This window comes from Eubalaena glacialis, chromosome 2 (assembly GCF_028564815.1).
Source record: "Eubalaena glacialis isolate mEubGla1 chromosome 2, mEubGla1.1.hap2.+ XY, whole genome shotgun sequence".
Taxonomy (NCBI): Eukaryota; Metazoa; Chordata; class Mammalia; order Artiodactyla; family Balaenidae; genus Eubalaena; species Eubalaena glacialis.
Genome location: NC_083717.1, coordinates 153958007 through 153974748, shown reverse-complemented (window position 1 = coordinate 153974748; position 16742 = coordinate 153958007). Strand labels below are relative to the sequence as shown.

The following is a 16742-nucleotide window of genomic DNA, read 5'->3' as shown; positions in this document are numbered from 1 at the left end:
CCATCAGCCCCATGGGAGCTCCGACAAGCCCACTCTTATAGGAGACTTCAGATGCCCAGAAGTGCCAAATCATCCTTCTGAAATCATTCTTTATTAAGCTTCCTTAAGAATAATTTCAGATGTGTTACAAAGATATGCAGAGGCCTAGCTGGTTTCTCTGGAGGCTTTTATTCTAGAAAGAACATGCATGATCATAAAGATCATATTTTAAAGTGTATATGGTTCATAAAATGAAAGATAAATCATGTCCACAAGCATAACCTTGAGATTACTGTCGTTAGGCTCTTGCTGGCACAGGATGTACAGATGTAGATTTGGGTATGGGAAGGAGTGCCTCTGTAAACTGCAGAGGAATTGTGGAGGCTCCACTTGTCCATGAGGGAGAGAGAAATTCTGTGTAACAGATAAGGCCATGCTACAACAAATGAAGTGGGAACTCTTCCTTCTATATACCCCTTTGGTCCCCAAGGCATCCTTTGTCCTCATGCTATGTCTTATCTCCTCAAGGGTCCGCTCCACCAGGACTTTCTTTCCCTAGAAAATGCCTATATTCCAGTCCTTTCTCTGTGCTATTTCTACCTTTTCCTCATCAAAACATACCTATCCCCTGTCCATTCTCTCAACTGCCTTGGAATATAATCTGATAAAGTATTTCATGCTAAGATTTGAATAGTAGCTTACTACCTATTTTTCTGCTCCTCCCATTAACATTTGCATTGTAACTGGGGACACCTGAAGCCCTTGACTCACAGGGCTTGGAAACCAACTTTATCTCCCAAATTATACACACCACCCATGCCCATCACCCCCCAGCACTCAATCTCAAATATGATGTTGTTGAGGAAGAATGCCCTTTGCTTCCCTGAGTTCTGTTTGGGTGTCCCCACAACTGACCACTCTTGGAGGGTCACTTCAGTGGCTAATAACTCCGTGTGTCAGAGTCCAAAGGCTTTGATCTGGAGCCTACTGGCACCACATTCTGATATTATTTATTCATTCAACCCACAAACAGAGCTGGAGAAGAGGGGTTAACAGGAGAGGACACAAGCCCTCAGGGTTTCTTTGCAGTGATTGCGGCTTGCCAAGGAAGGTTGTGGATAGCCGTGGACTATTCCAAAAGAGGGAAAGAATCTGGCAGTTGTTTGGAAGATGTCAAGCAATTAAAGTGTGACCACAATGTAAAGAATTGGGGGCGGGTGGAGGGGGGAAGGTGAGTGAGCGCTGCGGCAATTAGGGGACATGATGCTGAAAGCCTGAGATTTGTACTGCCATCAACTATGTCTTATCCAACAAGTTTCATGGGTTTCTAAGACATTTCTAGAAAAAGCACCATGCCATGCCGGGCAGGAAGTCCCAGAAACAGCCCAAGTGTTGTACCCTCATCCCTACCCTTGGCCCTGTCTCCTCTTTCTCCCAAACTTCCCACCCCCCGTCAGCTTTTGTGTCTTCTGGGTAAGAACCGGCTTCACCATCTCTCGGGCAGCGAGCCTACGCTCTCGCCTCTAGCGGCGCCCGCATCCCCGAGTGCGCAGGCCGACCCGGCACCGCGCCGCGCTGATTCGCTGCCTCGGAGACTGCGGTGCCCGCGACGCGCCCGCCCCTCGCGGCGCACGCCGGCTGGTTCAGCCTCAGTCTGTCTGCAGCCGCGGCCACCGCGAGCAGCGCTGCAGCCGGGGCACCAACGCCTTAGTGCTCGCTCAGCGCCCCCGAGGACAGCAACGGTGAGCTCCTAAAGCGCGCACGATGCAGGCCACCGCCGATTCCACGAAGATGGACTGTGTTTGGAGCAACTGGAAAAGTCAGGGTATTCTCTTTATTTCAGTTGTGCATGCCTGCGGCGCACGGGAACGCCGGCACCCAGACTCGGCCATTGTGCATCATTTCACCTGTGGGACCTATGCATGCTTTATACCCAAGAGCTCTCTGATGGGGGGAGTAAACTTGTTCTGTCAAAAATCAAAGTGGATGGTGTTTGATTTTTGTGGGTTTTTTCCCCTTGTCCTGTCTTTTTAAAAAAAATCCCCCACCCCCACCCCTTTGTTTTCTTGTTGTCACGCTAGTATTTTAAATAATGCGTCTTTTGCCTCCTCCTGGAGCTCTTTTGGGATCCTTTAATCATTCAGTACTTGTTTAATCTCTTCTCATTCCCGGAGTTAAAATGCTTTCTTATTGTTCCGTGCATCCCAGTGCATTTAATTTATGCCTAAAGGTTGAAATCTCCTGGTAGAACCATTAGCTGAGAAGGCTGTACTGCATCCTTTTAAGAGGGACACACCCATTTCAGGCTTATTATTTGTGGTCACACAAAGGAAACTGGAAATGCAGAATAGCTCTCGAAATCCTGAAAATATGATGGCGTAGACACATATTAGGATGATTCACTTTGAAATATTTCAGGGTTTTTTTGTCTTTCATTGGGGTAACCTGTAACTACTGTTTATTAATAATGGGTATATGTGGAACAAATGGAGGGAAGTTAAAAAACAGTGCCAGTTGCCCTCTGGTATAACAGATTTATTTTGAAACAGTCCATATTAGCACTGGGTGTGGCCACCCTCCAGCCTCGCTTGGATTGCTTTTCAGCCATTTTTATTCAGCCTCATACTTCACACATCTCCATCTCTCCTTTGTTACATTAAGATTCTCTCCTTCATCTTGCTCAGTGTGAGATTACTAGGAGAAAGAGAGACTTTGAAAGAAAGAATTACGTGTTTTAAACTTGGATGTTTGTAATATGAAGTGTCTTTTAATATTTAACAAATATCGTTCTGAAGAAGGTGCGTTTGACTTAACCTGCAGGGTTGCAGCATCCCTCAGGGGGCCAAGAATACACTGGAGCAGAAGCTGATTTTTTTTTTTAAAACCTGGCATCTTCCTCTTGTAATGTTATATCATAGAAAGAATGGGATGTCTTTTCATCTTTAATGCCCCAAGGAGTTTTTCTTTGGTAAATCTTTTAAGCACAGAAAAAGTAAACATGAACCTCAGAATTAAGAACATATTTTCTCAGTCTCTTATTTGTTGGTTGGGTGGCTAAGACATAAAATACAATAGTCTAGTTCAAATTATGTGGGCCTATTGGAAATACAACTGTCAAAAGTAAATAAATGGACCTAATAAATTTAAATGCCAGGAAATAAGAAATGTATGGCCATTCAGGGGGGCATAATTTTAGAGAATGATGTCAACTACATGAACTAGCATATGTTTTATACAGGAGGCAGCTGTGAAAATTCTTGGTAACATTTCATTCTTGTTATGTGTTTAGACTCAACCAGTTTATTCCGTATACACACTCAACATACATCTATGGCTTGAAAGAATACCAAGTTTAGTTGGACATAACAAAGTTGGTTTTTAGACTATGCTTATGGATTTCCTCTATTCTTACCAAAAGTAAGTACCAAAAGTGGCAGATTTTCTGCCTTATTTGTATAAGATATAAGACACTATTTCATCACAATCCTATGTGTTTTGCCTCAGTTGACATTCTCACTGAGGGGGTTAAAAAATGTGGACATTTATAATCAGAAAATAACTCAAAATGCCATAATTTGTCCATTGAAGACAATCGTTTTCATTTCCACTGTACAGCTGCTTACGAAGATTAATGCAGGATCGTTGAGGGTCTTTCATACTCTGTGACCTTTGACAGTGTTCAGTACCATTGATTTCCTTTTGTCAGATAGAACAAAGCCATTATCCTGAAAATTAACTAATAACTGGGTGGGTGGGTTTATAGGCATAAAAGAGAAATAATAAGTAAATTATTCCCGTTTCTCCCCACTAGGAGAACTTTCACCTAAACTAAAATCTACAGTAAGATTCTTGTTTAGCATTTTCAGTGTATCTTCTTCATTTTAGTTCCCTCATTATCAAAAACAGTTGTTCTTAACACTGGCTGCATATTAGTATCACCTGGGAAGCTTTAAAAACCACGAAGGATGCCTAGGCCCCACCCCTAGAGGTTCTGATTCAGTTGAGCCAAGCATCAGTATTTTTCAAAAGCTCCTCAAGTGAATTTAATACATAATCAGGGTTGAAGCCACTCATGTGTAATAATTCTTAGCCCAATCCATAGACCAGCAGAGCAAGGTCTAGTACACAAATGATGAAATGGGTGTGATCAAGGAGCAGCTGTGAATGCAGTTAAAAGAAGTAAGTATTAACATTGTTGATAATGTCCTCTGAAGGTATTAAGAAGTGAAAGTTTTGCTTGGAAAAGGGAATAAAAGTGAGCTTCTGTTTCCTCCATGTTAAACAATTCCGTGGAGAAATTTGCAGCCCATTGGATATGTCATGAAGACTGTACTGAAACTAATACAATGCGTCCTAAAGACTGTAGTATACATGCAAAAGGAACCTTATATTTATTTTACTAATATATATGATTTTAGCTGTAGACAAGAGTGTTTAAAGAGAGACTAAAGTCCACATTATACTACATTACACACATTCTGTTTCTGGTTTAAAAAAATGATACTCATACCCAATTGGTTAATAAACCAAAGCCCAATCTACTCAGTGAAGATGAAATAAGACAATAACCTAATAAAACATGGCAATATACATGGCAATCTTCAGATTACTAAGTATTATTATTATTAAATATTAACATTTATTGGGCACTTTTACTGAGTGCTTTACTCGCATCATTGCATTTAATCTTCATGAATCCTATGATGTGTGAGTTGTTTTATTATCCCATTTTACAGGTGATGAACTGAGGCTTCTGCCAAGGCACACAGCTGGTGATGCCAGAGGCTGGATTCAAGCCTAGGGCTGTCTGACCCCAGAGCCCCTTGATTCTTGCTGTTCTACCATCTGCCTCCGAAGTAGATGGCTTCTTCCTCAATGGTTTTTCTAAAAATGTGAATTATCTAGGTAATGGGGGGGTGTTAATAACCCGTCACATTTACATAGTTTTCATTTTGCCAAACATCTTCTCATTTGAGCTTTTCAGTTTACTCTTGAACAACATGAGGCTCAAAGAGGTTAAGTGACTCGCCCAAAGTTTTTCGATAAGTGGCAAGTTGAGTAATGAAAAGGTGACTCTGGCCACGAATCCAGAACTCTTCCTATCTCAACGTTCACTGCTTCTTTCACTAATGCTGAGTTACAGAAAGTGAACTCTCCTTTACACCTTCAAAGATATTTTCACACAGCGTACCTCTTTAAAGACAAAGCAAAACTGAGCAGTTGAGGCAGTGATCTTGACCAGTTTATGCCATTGTTGTCATCACCCCCATCATCAACTCATCATTAAAAATTCTCCATCAATATTATCCATGTGTTGGTCATTGTCCTAAACTCTTGTTGCATATCTACTCTCATATCTTCCTGAGATTATTGTGTTACTTTCCTTTTATAGAGGACGAAACTGAGGATTTTAAGGCTGAGATGGCCAGTAATTTGCCCTAAGACTTAGGTGGGTCTCAAACGCAGAGCAGTCTGATCCCCAAACCTACACTTTTAACCACTCTGCTATACTACCTGAATCCAAATGGTACTGAGGCAGGGGAACAAAGTTTGACCAGAACCACTTATCCATATCATTTCACTTGTGCTCCAAAGATTGCTGTTTTCCAGATATCACTGTACATGACAAGTTCATGCGCAGGACACTTGGCAATGTGGGGGGCTGAGGCTAGTGGTCAGCTCCCACTTTATAGCACGTGGCAGCATTTTGTACTTACAGGTTCCCCTGCCTGTAAAATAGTAAAAGGTGAAACACTTTCCAGAGAATATAATCTTACATGTTTCTGATTTTGTTAGAAAATAAAATATTTTGAAATTTTTATGCTGGCCTACAGTTCTCTGTGGAAACACTCTTGAGGGTAGTCTGTTCTCAAAGGTGCTAGTTCAAAACGGCCAAGCCTCCCCAAATACACAGAAGAAATGTCTGTTGTAGCCACAGGAATTGAAAGAAATGCTTGTATTTTGAAAATGGCATTTAATAAAGACAATTTTACACACAGACATAAAGGCAGACCAATCCCACCTTTTATCAAAAACAGCATTTTATTTGGATTCAGTATTATTAGAATACTTGTGCAAACATTACAGCATAAATAATTTCATTTACAAACTCCCTCTCTGCAGATTCTAATGAGGTCTAATGGGAACACTGGCTTAGCTGAGGATCTAGGGATTTTTTTTTAATGAAACAAAACTCTCATTGTACAGATAATATACCAAACGTAGGTAGTTATTACTCCGTTGAAAAACAAAATTCTCCTTTTTCACAATGTATTATCATTTTCAAGAGAATCTTTATAAGGGAATATTTCAAAATTTGGGGGTAGAATAATGGCCTTATTGGTTTTCTAAAAATAATACATGCACATTATGAAAATTTCCATTTCTACAAAGAGTTTCAAATGAAAGCCACAAATCATCCAAAGTCCTACCACCTAGAGTTAATTAATGTTAGTATTTGCTGAATATCTTCCAATATCTGTATACCATATAAAATGAATCTATAGAACTAGGTAGGGAACAAAAACAGCTTTTATTAAACAAGATTGTACATATCTCAAAAAGTATTTAAAATAATTTAATGGGAGAAACTGGCATGAAAGAATTGCTGAACTTCAAATATATGTTTCTTTACATTATGAGCTATTCCTTACTAAAATTAAGAAAAAGACTATGATAAACATCAATAGGTTAGAATCATTTTTTATTACATGTTTTGGTTTTAGACTGTACAGATGGACTCTCTGCAGTGTCTTGTTTTTTTTTTTTTAAAGGAAGAGCCACCATGGATGAGAAAGATAGACAGAAATGCCATGCTAAATCCACATCTTCAAATCTATGGTTTTTCTCATATTTCCATGAATTAATACTTCTTTCATTAAAAACAATAATATTCCTGATACGCCATCACGAAAGCATTAATTATGATTACCATACGTCAGTAAGGGTTGTGGATGAAATCTTCTGTCATATTCAGCAGGCCCATCCTTCATCATTTTTAAAATGATGCCTTACCTCCCTCCCACTTTCTTCTTATAGTATTTGAAATTATATTCTTTACTCAATTGTTTTTCCTCTTTAGAATAATTAATACATTCAGGAACAGAATCTGTGAATTGATCTATTTTAAGTTCACTTAAAATAGAATTCTAAAATCTAATGAAAGCTAATTAAATTTACATCACCACCAAATTTCCCATCCTTCTCAACCTGATGTCCTAAGTTGTGTGCATATTTGACCATGTATTAATATTTACATATTGTCACCTTTTCAGTTCTTATGAAAGTACACACAGCCATTAAAAGAAACATGACTACCTTATAATTAAGCTCACAATTTGAATGCTAAGAATTTGACATTAATAATTCTTTAAAAGCCATCTTCTACCTATGTGATAGATAATAACTACATTAAAACCTTGATCGTTATAATTGTATTCTAAATTTATAGCATATATTTCAAATAAGAAAATAAAATTGTTAGGAGTTTTAGAACTTAGAAGTATAGAGTTCTATTTCCCCCAAGTATGTTTGAGCTATAAACTTAAATCTGAGCAATTATCTTACTGTTTCACAAGATAAAATCCTTAAATTCTTCCTTATTTCTTGTGTTGCCAAAGGGGGAAAATAATTCAAGCATTACTTACAAGTTCTTTGCCCAAACTGGTGTTAATGTTGAACAAATGAAAAGTAGAGAATGGACTTGAGGACACGGGGAGGGGGAAGGGTAAGCTGGGACGAAGTGAGAAAGTAGCATTGATATATATACGCTACCAAATATAAAATAGACAGCTAGTGGGAAGCAGCTGCATAGCACAGGGAGATCAGCTCGGTGCTTTGTGACCACCTAGAGGGGTGGGATAGGGAGGGTGGGAGGGAGAGCAAGAAGGAGGGGATATGGGGATATATGTACACATACAGCTGATACATTCCCTTTGTTATACAGCAGAAACTAAGACAACATTGTGAAGCAATTATACTCCAATAAAGAAATTTTTAAAAAAAACAGACAAAAATAAAGAAAAAAATCAAAATAAAAAAAGAAAAAGTACAAATGTAATAGGTTTTTTTTTTTTTTTAATTAATTTATTTATTTATTCGGCTGTGTTGGGTCTTCGTCTCTGTGCGAGGGCCCTCCCCAGCTGCGGCAAGCGGGGGCCACTCTTCATCGCGGTGCGCGGGCCTCTCACCGTCGCCTCTCTTGTTGCGGAGCACAGGCTCCAGACGCGCAGGCTCAGCAGTTGTGGCGCACGGGCCCAGCCGCTCCGCGGCATGTGGGATCCTCCCAGACCAGGGCCCGAACCCGTGTCCCCTGCACTGGCAGGCAGACTCCCAACCACTGCGCCACCAGGGAAGCCCAATAGGTTTTAATGTTTAGAATTTATTGCAGTTATACCTATTTCACAATGGGCATACTTCACATGTAGTCATATTTTATCTCCTGCCTTCAGAATCATTTCACCAAACTGCAGATCAAATCTAGCGATAATAGGGGTGAGGAAGGACATAATATTTTATTGAACAGAACGAAGGTACAGTGAGAGATCATTCCTTTTCCTCGTCTTATATCTTTTTAGTTCAAGAAATATTTTAGCCATTATGGTCTTTGTCAAAATTTTAAAATATATTCTTTAAAAAAGAGAACCAACAGCAGTCTACCTTCTATTCCAATACAGTGATGGATTTTAAGAAGGTATGGCCCAGACTTAAGATTTTGTGGCTAATTATGACTGATACAAACCAACCAATGAACAGTTTTGTATTTTGATCCAGTCAGAAAGCTTATTCAAGAAAGAAAAAGCACACAAAGACATTCATTATTCAATACCTTGAAAATCTTTCTGTGTGCCTCCCTCAACTACCATGTGCCCAAAGCCTGTCTTTCTCTCCATATGGCCGTGTCTTCCTTTAATCCTAAACGAGCCTATTTGCTGGAGGTTTAGCAGGAGAAGCTGACCACCCAGTCTTAAATACTGGGCCCTACTGGCTCATTTCCTGGCCAGGCCTACTCTACCAAGGTGACAATGGCTTAAGCATCATTGTGTTTATTTCACAGCATGGAATATGGTCCTAGTAGTTAGAACTAGCAAACAGGAATCATATTCAGCTGTTAAACCCGGAAAAATGGTAACTCCGTCATGAGTATAAACGTAGTTTATGCCATCAGTCTAATCTGAAGGGTAGTCATTAGAAGAACGTGTTTGCTTTTGTCTCCCATGGAATAAAAGTCCCAGAGATTGTTGCTAGCCAGTGGCTTTGGCAATAAAATCCTTCATTTCTCATTGTTCTGCCAAAGCTGATTAGAGTAGAAGATCATCTGTGTAGGTTAAATGCTGTGCTCTTACTATCTACACGGAGCACCAGGCTTAACATATATTCCCTTTCTAAACATCCACAGAATTACTTAACCGTCTAGAAAATAATGTTGGCATTTTTCTCTTGACAGTCAGATTGGCTGCATTTAAAAGATGTGAAGGAAGGACCTAGAAAATGGAATCACTGCAAGAGTCTTATCTGCAAAAGTGTCCTCTCTGGGCTCAGGGCTCCTGGATTACCTTTTAACTTTTTACCTTATGTAGGAGACTGTTTCATGGCAAATGAAACTCATGGATTAGTTGACCAGAAGATGTCATCTTTGAAGGTCTCTGTGTATGTTTAAAGTATTTTATTACATCTATTTCCATTATGTTTCTCTAGTTTGATGGCAAAATGAGGAAATAAAGTAGAAAAAGTTACTACTATTATTGTTAACTTTTTGTGCTGATATTTTATTTGCCTAACAAAAGTCAGAGTAATGGGCTTTTCTATCACTGCTTTAGACACTGAGTTGTAAAGAACTGAGGGTTTTCTAGCCCTGTAATCCTTTTCACAAGGTAGTAAATTATTGGAGACTTGCTGAAAAGTAAATATACAAGTCAAAGCATATCATTTTTCAACACTTCTTTTGATGAAATGCTGATATCATTTGTGAACAGGAATTTCACACATTTTCTGACCTGGCCTTTGAAAAAGTAGCATTAATTTGTCACATAGCAAGTGGTGCAATGCTGCCTGAAATCTTTTTTGGACCAAGATGAAATATAAATAAATACATTTAAGAATATGGTGCAGTAATGTAGATAATTGTGCAGAATTTATTGCCATTTTATATATTATCCACATTTTGCCTTATAAATAAAATATGAATATCTGCACCACTGTCTTTTCAGTTCATACATTTTTGATATACTTTCTGAATGCTAGAGTCACTATTGGATCATTTAATTCAATAGATTTAAAATAATGTCCCAATCCAAAAAACTTTAGACTGCAGCAAAGGGCTTTCTTTCTAGAAATTTGACATTGAATTTTACTTCCATTTAGGTATTAATTCAAACCTTGGATCACTTCTTCTATTTTATTGTTCTATTCTTGCCTGGATTATGGAAATGAGAGTAGCACTGATTTCAGCATTTGAGATTAGGATTCTTCAAATCTGCCAAATCTGCCAGCCCACCCATCTAAGTCAGCCCCAGGCAGGCTGCAGTGTGTGCTCCCACATGTGGTTTGGGGACAAGGATGAGCTCACCAAGCCCAGTCTATTTATTAGATTGATAGAACACACTGATCTCCCATTTCATTGCATTGCTCCTTGGTTTTTAGCAAAGTAATTTAATTTTTATAATTGGCAACGCAATACAGTAATTAACCTGTCCCAGTGAGTATGCTTAGTGAATGTGTACTCAGCTGTTTAAACTCTCACCTAGCCTTCCTGTATTAGGAGGATATTGAAAGAGACAAGCTATCTACTGCTGTATCCAAAGGCTACTTGTGATAATTTGCTGCAGTTACAGAGATACTTATGTTTGTCTTACTTGGATTCTAAGGAAGCTTTATTCAAATACCCATTTTTCTGGACCAGATACTATAAAGCTTCCTACACAAGTTTACATCACTCTAAGCAAAATTAAAATGTGAAAAATCAGCATTTATACAGCAGCTTGGGGACACAGAAACTCTCTTCTGTGATCACACTTCATCACTTCCTACCCTTCCCACTGAATCATCAGGGCTTCAGGCTGTTTGCCGGCACTCTGGCCACACACAGCCCTTGCCATTCTCCCAGCGCATCAGTTCCCAAAGGTCTTCACTGCTTGTCATTCCCAGCCTGAGCCCAAGGTTGTTCATTTCAATTCTGTCCTTTTGGATCTTTGACTCCTCTAACTATGCCAGTTCACAAATCTGGACCAGCCCCACAATCCACAGATCAGAACACCCAACCTCCAACCCTGTTGACTGGATCCACAGAGATCCTTGACTTTAACCAAACCCTCTTTACTTCCTGGAAGCCCTTTTATTAATTTCTTTTTGAGTCCTACTGTATTTTTCTAGATCAGCACTGTCCAATAGAAATATAATGTGAACCACATATGTAATTAAAAATTTTCTAGTGGTCACATTAAAAAGTAAAAAGAGGGCTTCCCTGGTGGCGCAGTGGTTAAGAATCCGCCTGCCAACGCAGGAGACATGGATTCGAGCCCTGGTCCGGGAAGATCCCACATGCCACGGAGCAACTAAGCCTTTGCGCCACAACTACTGAGCCTGTGCTCTAGAGCCCAAGAGCCACAACTACTGAAACCCACGTACCTAGAGCCCGTGTTCCGCAACAAGAGAAGCCAGCGCAACAAGCAGCCCGCGCACCGCAACAAAGAGTAGCCCCCGCTCTCTGCAACTAGAGAAAAGCCCACGCACAGCAACAAAGACCCAATGCAGCCAAAAATAAATAAATTTATAAAAAAAAAAAAAGAAGTAAAAAGAAACAGGTAAAATTACTTTTGATAATATACTGTATTTAATCCAGCATATCTAGAGTATTAGCCTTTCAACAACAGAAAATCAATATAAAAAGCATTAATGAGATACTTTTTACATCCTTTTTTGTACTACGTCTGAAATCTGACATGTACTTTACACTTGCAATATGTTTTAATTGAGACTAGCCACATTTCAAGTGCTCAGTAGCTACTGTGACTTATCACTACTATATTGAACAACGCAGATCTGGACCTCTCCTAATCTCTTCAAGCCCTACCCCTATTCTCCTCAGTCTCAGGAGGACCTCATGACTAATTTTCCAGGGAAAACTTGAATAAATCTACCCCGAGCCACCTGATATTATTCCCTATCCACCTCAACATATATCTGTAGCCACACCAATACTTTGACAAAATGTTCCTCCATCCTTACCCACCCTGTCATTCTTCCTTCATTGAAAAGAAAGAGCTGTGACTGATCCCATCCCTTCCCCGCCTTCTCTGAGACTTTGCTCAAACAAATATCTTCTCTTTCCGGGGATCTTCACTCCTCCCTTTTCACTAACATTCCCAGGTTTGCTCAACCTTAAGATTTGCTTGTTGCTACTCCCAAAACTACCATTTTCTTTACCATCTCCTTTATTACTTTGAACTTCCCACCACCGACCCGACCCAAACCTTTACAATAGGGCTTCCATCCTCACTAGCACCTAACACCACTCTCCCCCCAGTTATGAGTGACTCCCCAGTCTTCAAAACCAGTGGTCCTTTCTCATTTCTCATTTCCCTCATTGCATCTACCGCATTCCACGCTGTAGCCTACCCCTTCTGAAAGTTTCCTTCTTCTTTACTGCCAACCCCTTTCTTCTGGAAGTTTCCTTCTTTTTTTTTTTTTTTTTTAAAGCATTATTCATTTTAATTTATTTATTTATTTATTTATTTTTGGCTGTGTTGGGTCTTCGTTTCTGTGCGAGGGCTTTCTCTAGTTGCGGCGAGCGGGGGCCACTCTTCATCGCGGTGCGCGGGCCTCTCACTATCGCGGCCTCTCTTGTTGCGGAGCACAGGCTCCAGAAGCGCAGGCTCAGTAGTTGTGGCTCACGGGCCCAGCTGCTCTGCAGCATGTGGGATCTTCCCAGACCAGGGCTCGAACCCGTGTTCCCTGCATTAGTAGGCAGATTCTCAACCACTGTGCCACCAGGGAAGCCCAGTTTCCTTCTTCTTGACTGCCCTAACCAACACTCTTGTGGGACCCTTTCTAATACCCAGACACGACTCCTTTTACAGCTTTACTCAATCCTTTGAATCCTTAACTATGGTTCATTCCTTATTACATCCGTTAGTTTCTCCTCTCTTGGAGGTTTCCTCTACTTTCACGGCTTCAATCATCATTTCTACTCAGAATACACCCAAATGTGAATGTTCAACCCTCTTAGCTAAATGCCAGTCCTGCACTTCCAAACCTCTACTGTACATATCCATCTGAATATCACATGGATATTACTGTCCATTTTAACTCAGGGCTACTGTGACAAAGCCTATAAAAAGAAATCATTTTATTTCCAAGCCTCTAAAAAATTAATAAGTATTGTGTGTAATTGTCAGTTACATCTCATTTGTGATCCCCGTCCCATCTCTGCCCCAGGCTGTGTCAAAATGCCCTGCTTGATGTCATCACAGCAGAACCTGGAGGTATAAAAACAAGTGTTAGCTTTTTCCCAAACCAGTTCTCCCTCAGATTTCCTATTTTTGTCAGTGATACTAATCACTCTGTCACCCAGCTTTGAAATGTTGCTTTCACCCTTAATTAGTTCTTCCTCCTTTCTCCCACAGCTAATTGGTCACCATTCTTGTCAACTAATCCTTCATAATATTTCCCTTTTTCCACCCCATCTCCTTAACAAATTGTTCGCCACATTCTCAAACCATCCCACAACCTCTTTCATCAATTCCAGTACTGTCCCTTCCTTGAACTCAACTTTTGCCACCTCTGACAACACAAAGGTATATTGGCATCGATGCAGCATTTAAAAAAAAAATGAATGTTCCGTCTTCCCATCTAGATCTTAAGTTACATAAAAGCAGGAACAAAATGTTATGATCTCTTCATTCCTGTGCTTACTAAATAAACAGATGACCAATAACTGTTTACTGTTGATAATGACTTGATTGCCCTTACAAAAAAAAATTCACTATAAATATCTAGCTCTGGAAGCAGATTGAAATATAATCAAGTTGCCCCAAATTAATTTTGCATACTTTGGGGGACAGTTAACATTCAACCACATAACATGAGAGAGGCAACTGTTTTTTGAAAAAAGCATCAAACTTAGGGTTTGATCTTGTTTCTCCTATTAAATAGTCAGTATGCGAGTTTCTTAACTTCTAGTTTCCTTGCCTGTTGTACACCTGTATAATGGAGTTTATTGTGAGGTTTAAATAAACTAATATCTGAAAGTGCTTTGAACATTTCAGAATCTGTGTAAATAGAGAATCATGTCACAAAGTACCCAGAATCAACATCCATTGATGTTTTAAGAAAAAACTTTTGTTGACCTCCCAATTAGAAACCTCCGGCAATTTTATCAAGTTGATAGAAAGACCTGTTGTGTAATTACCCTACACCAAACTAACGTTACTTAGTTAACAGTTAATGTTCTCTGTCCACAGCTTCTTCTAGTGAAGCCCCTACCTGGTGCCTGCCATTCTTGGGCTGTTTGAACAGGGGTCCAGAGATTCAGAAGGTTTTTTCTAGAGGCCACATCATTTTTAACAGGTGTTATGCAATTTGTTAAGTGGGGATTCACTTGAAAATAGCAAATTCTGTCTCCTCTTTGCCTGAAAACTACTTGCAGTGTCTCCGTGCCCCTTTACATCATCTCAGGGATGGGTAAGCCTACCATCCCTAGCACTGTGTACCCCCATAGCACAGATCATGCTGTCTTATAATGTGTTTATTTCTAAACGTGTCTGCCATGGGAATCTGTGGGCATCATAAAACAGAAAATTACAATTTATTTACATATAAGTTTTCTTTTTTAAACAATTCATTTATTTTGATATACCTGGCACTTAGCGCAAAGCATGGCACTTAGTACTTGCTCAATAAATACTGAATAAATGAGCAAACGTGGAAGAGGTAACACTGCAGGTAATGGTGATGTTTTAGTCTCCTTTTTATTCTCCTTCCCCACTCCCCTACACTTAACAGAATAAATACTAAGAGGCTCCTAGCCCCCAGGAGCCTTTAGGCCTACTGGTCTAGACTTAGGCCTAGGCTTACCTCAATTTGTTGTCTCCAGAGCCACTCACACCCAGGGAGGAGCCAGGCTTCTGTGGAGATCCCTTCTTTTCCCACTTCTGTCATCTACCCTCAGGGGCCCAGGGGTTTCTTGTGTCATGTCTTCCCAAAGATTCCTCTTCTCTGCCTGAAAAGAAAGAAACCATTTTTTACTTGCCTAATTGAAGAATAAATTTGCGTACATTCTCCAGCAAGTCTTCTATGCTTTTTTCATAATCTAGTGACTGGAATATTTAAAATATTTCCATTTTGTATCATATTTGAAGCACCATGGCTTTATTCTTTTGAATTTAATTTTTTGTTTCTGAGTTGAAAGAGGCAAATAACTGAATGAGAGGTGTGATGTAGATTTTAAAGCTTGTATTCCAGATTTTTTAAGTCACAAGAATGTAAGTGAACAAATCATATGATTACAAAATGATTTAATCCAAATTCCAGGGATTCTTGAGACAGCCACTAACCCTTCAGTTTTGCTCATTTTGGAGGCAGACCATATCTCTATTCAGAAGCCTTTGGCATTAGCTGGGGTCTCCCAGACCTGCTGCCATGCTTCTGAAGGTTCCACTTCTCCAGAACCTCTGTTTTCCTTGTTGCTGCCCCTTCTCAGCAGCAGGGCCATGTGTATGACTGATGTGCTCATCTACGGGCCACCATTGAGACACTGAATTGTAAGCAGGGCATCAAGATGTGTACAATCAATGCCATCCAAAAGAAGAGAACAGGTACTTCACAGAGTCCTCTGAATTTTCAATCTTGTTTCAAAGTCACATAATTCAGGCCACTGTACAGATGTAGCCCATTGAGATTCACTCATAGAGATATTGTCACTGGTGGTTCAACAGCCTATTCTTATCCGTGAATTTACTGATTGACCTCAGGGATAGAAAAGATTCTTCCAAAGCAAAATGGGATGACAGTAAGTGCCCTGGGAATAGCGCTGTGTCTATTCATCTGTGTTTAGGTTTCTCTCCAAAAGCTGGTGAGAACCTGTAGCAACTGCGGCTTTGCGGAAGGGGCTGCAACAGCTCCCCCAGTGGCACTGCCAGTGTTAACTGGTGTGTGTATGTGTGTCTCCTCCCTACAGCTATTGACCTGCTGTACTGGAGGGACATCAAGCAGACGGGGATAGTGTTTGGGAGCTTCCTGCTGCTACTCTTCTCCCTGACCCAGTTCAGCGTTGTGAGTGTCGTGGCCTACCTGGCCCTTGCTGCGCTCTCAGCCACCATCAGTTTCCGCATCTACAAGTCTGTTTTACAAGCTGTGCAGAAAACCGACGAGGGTCACCCTTTCAAGTGAGTGCCCCCACCAGCCCTTGCCCCGCCTCTCATGTGGCTCTCTCGTCTGCCTCTATTTCAGCTCCTGTGCACTATGGGTTGTGCTTCTCTGACACCTAACAGGCCTCGTAGAGTCTCCTTTAATGCTCTCTCTTTTAATACCTAATATTTCTGTTAAATTTCTAAAACAAACTCATTTATCTCTATTCTAACCCTTACTGCTTTATTGAGCTTTTAAAACTTTATTACTACTAATTAAATATTAAATATTTATCTTTAATATTAATTTATATAATTTATATAATATAAATTCTTTTCTTGTGTGTGAATTTATGAAATGTGAAAACATTCAATTTATATTTAATATTAATTTTATATTTATTATTAGTAATAGTAATC

At 39.9% G+C, this 16742-nt stretch overlaps 1 protein-coding gene across 2 annotated transcripts in view; it reads left to right on the top strand.

Moving 5' to 3' along the window:
- The window catches only part of RTN1 (reticulon 1), a 236775-nt gene that overhangs the window by 202555 nt on the left and 17478 nt on the right, over positions 1–16742 (top strand). For both annotated transcript variants that reach the window (XM_061182626.1, XM_061182627.1), the window contains exon 4: positions 16154–16361. In XM_061182626.1, coding sequence (XP_061038609.1) covers positions 16154–16361 — 208 coding nt within the window. The remainder of the gene's footprint in view (positions 1–16153; positions 16362–16742) is intronic.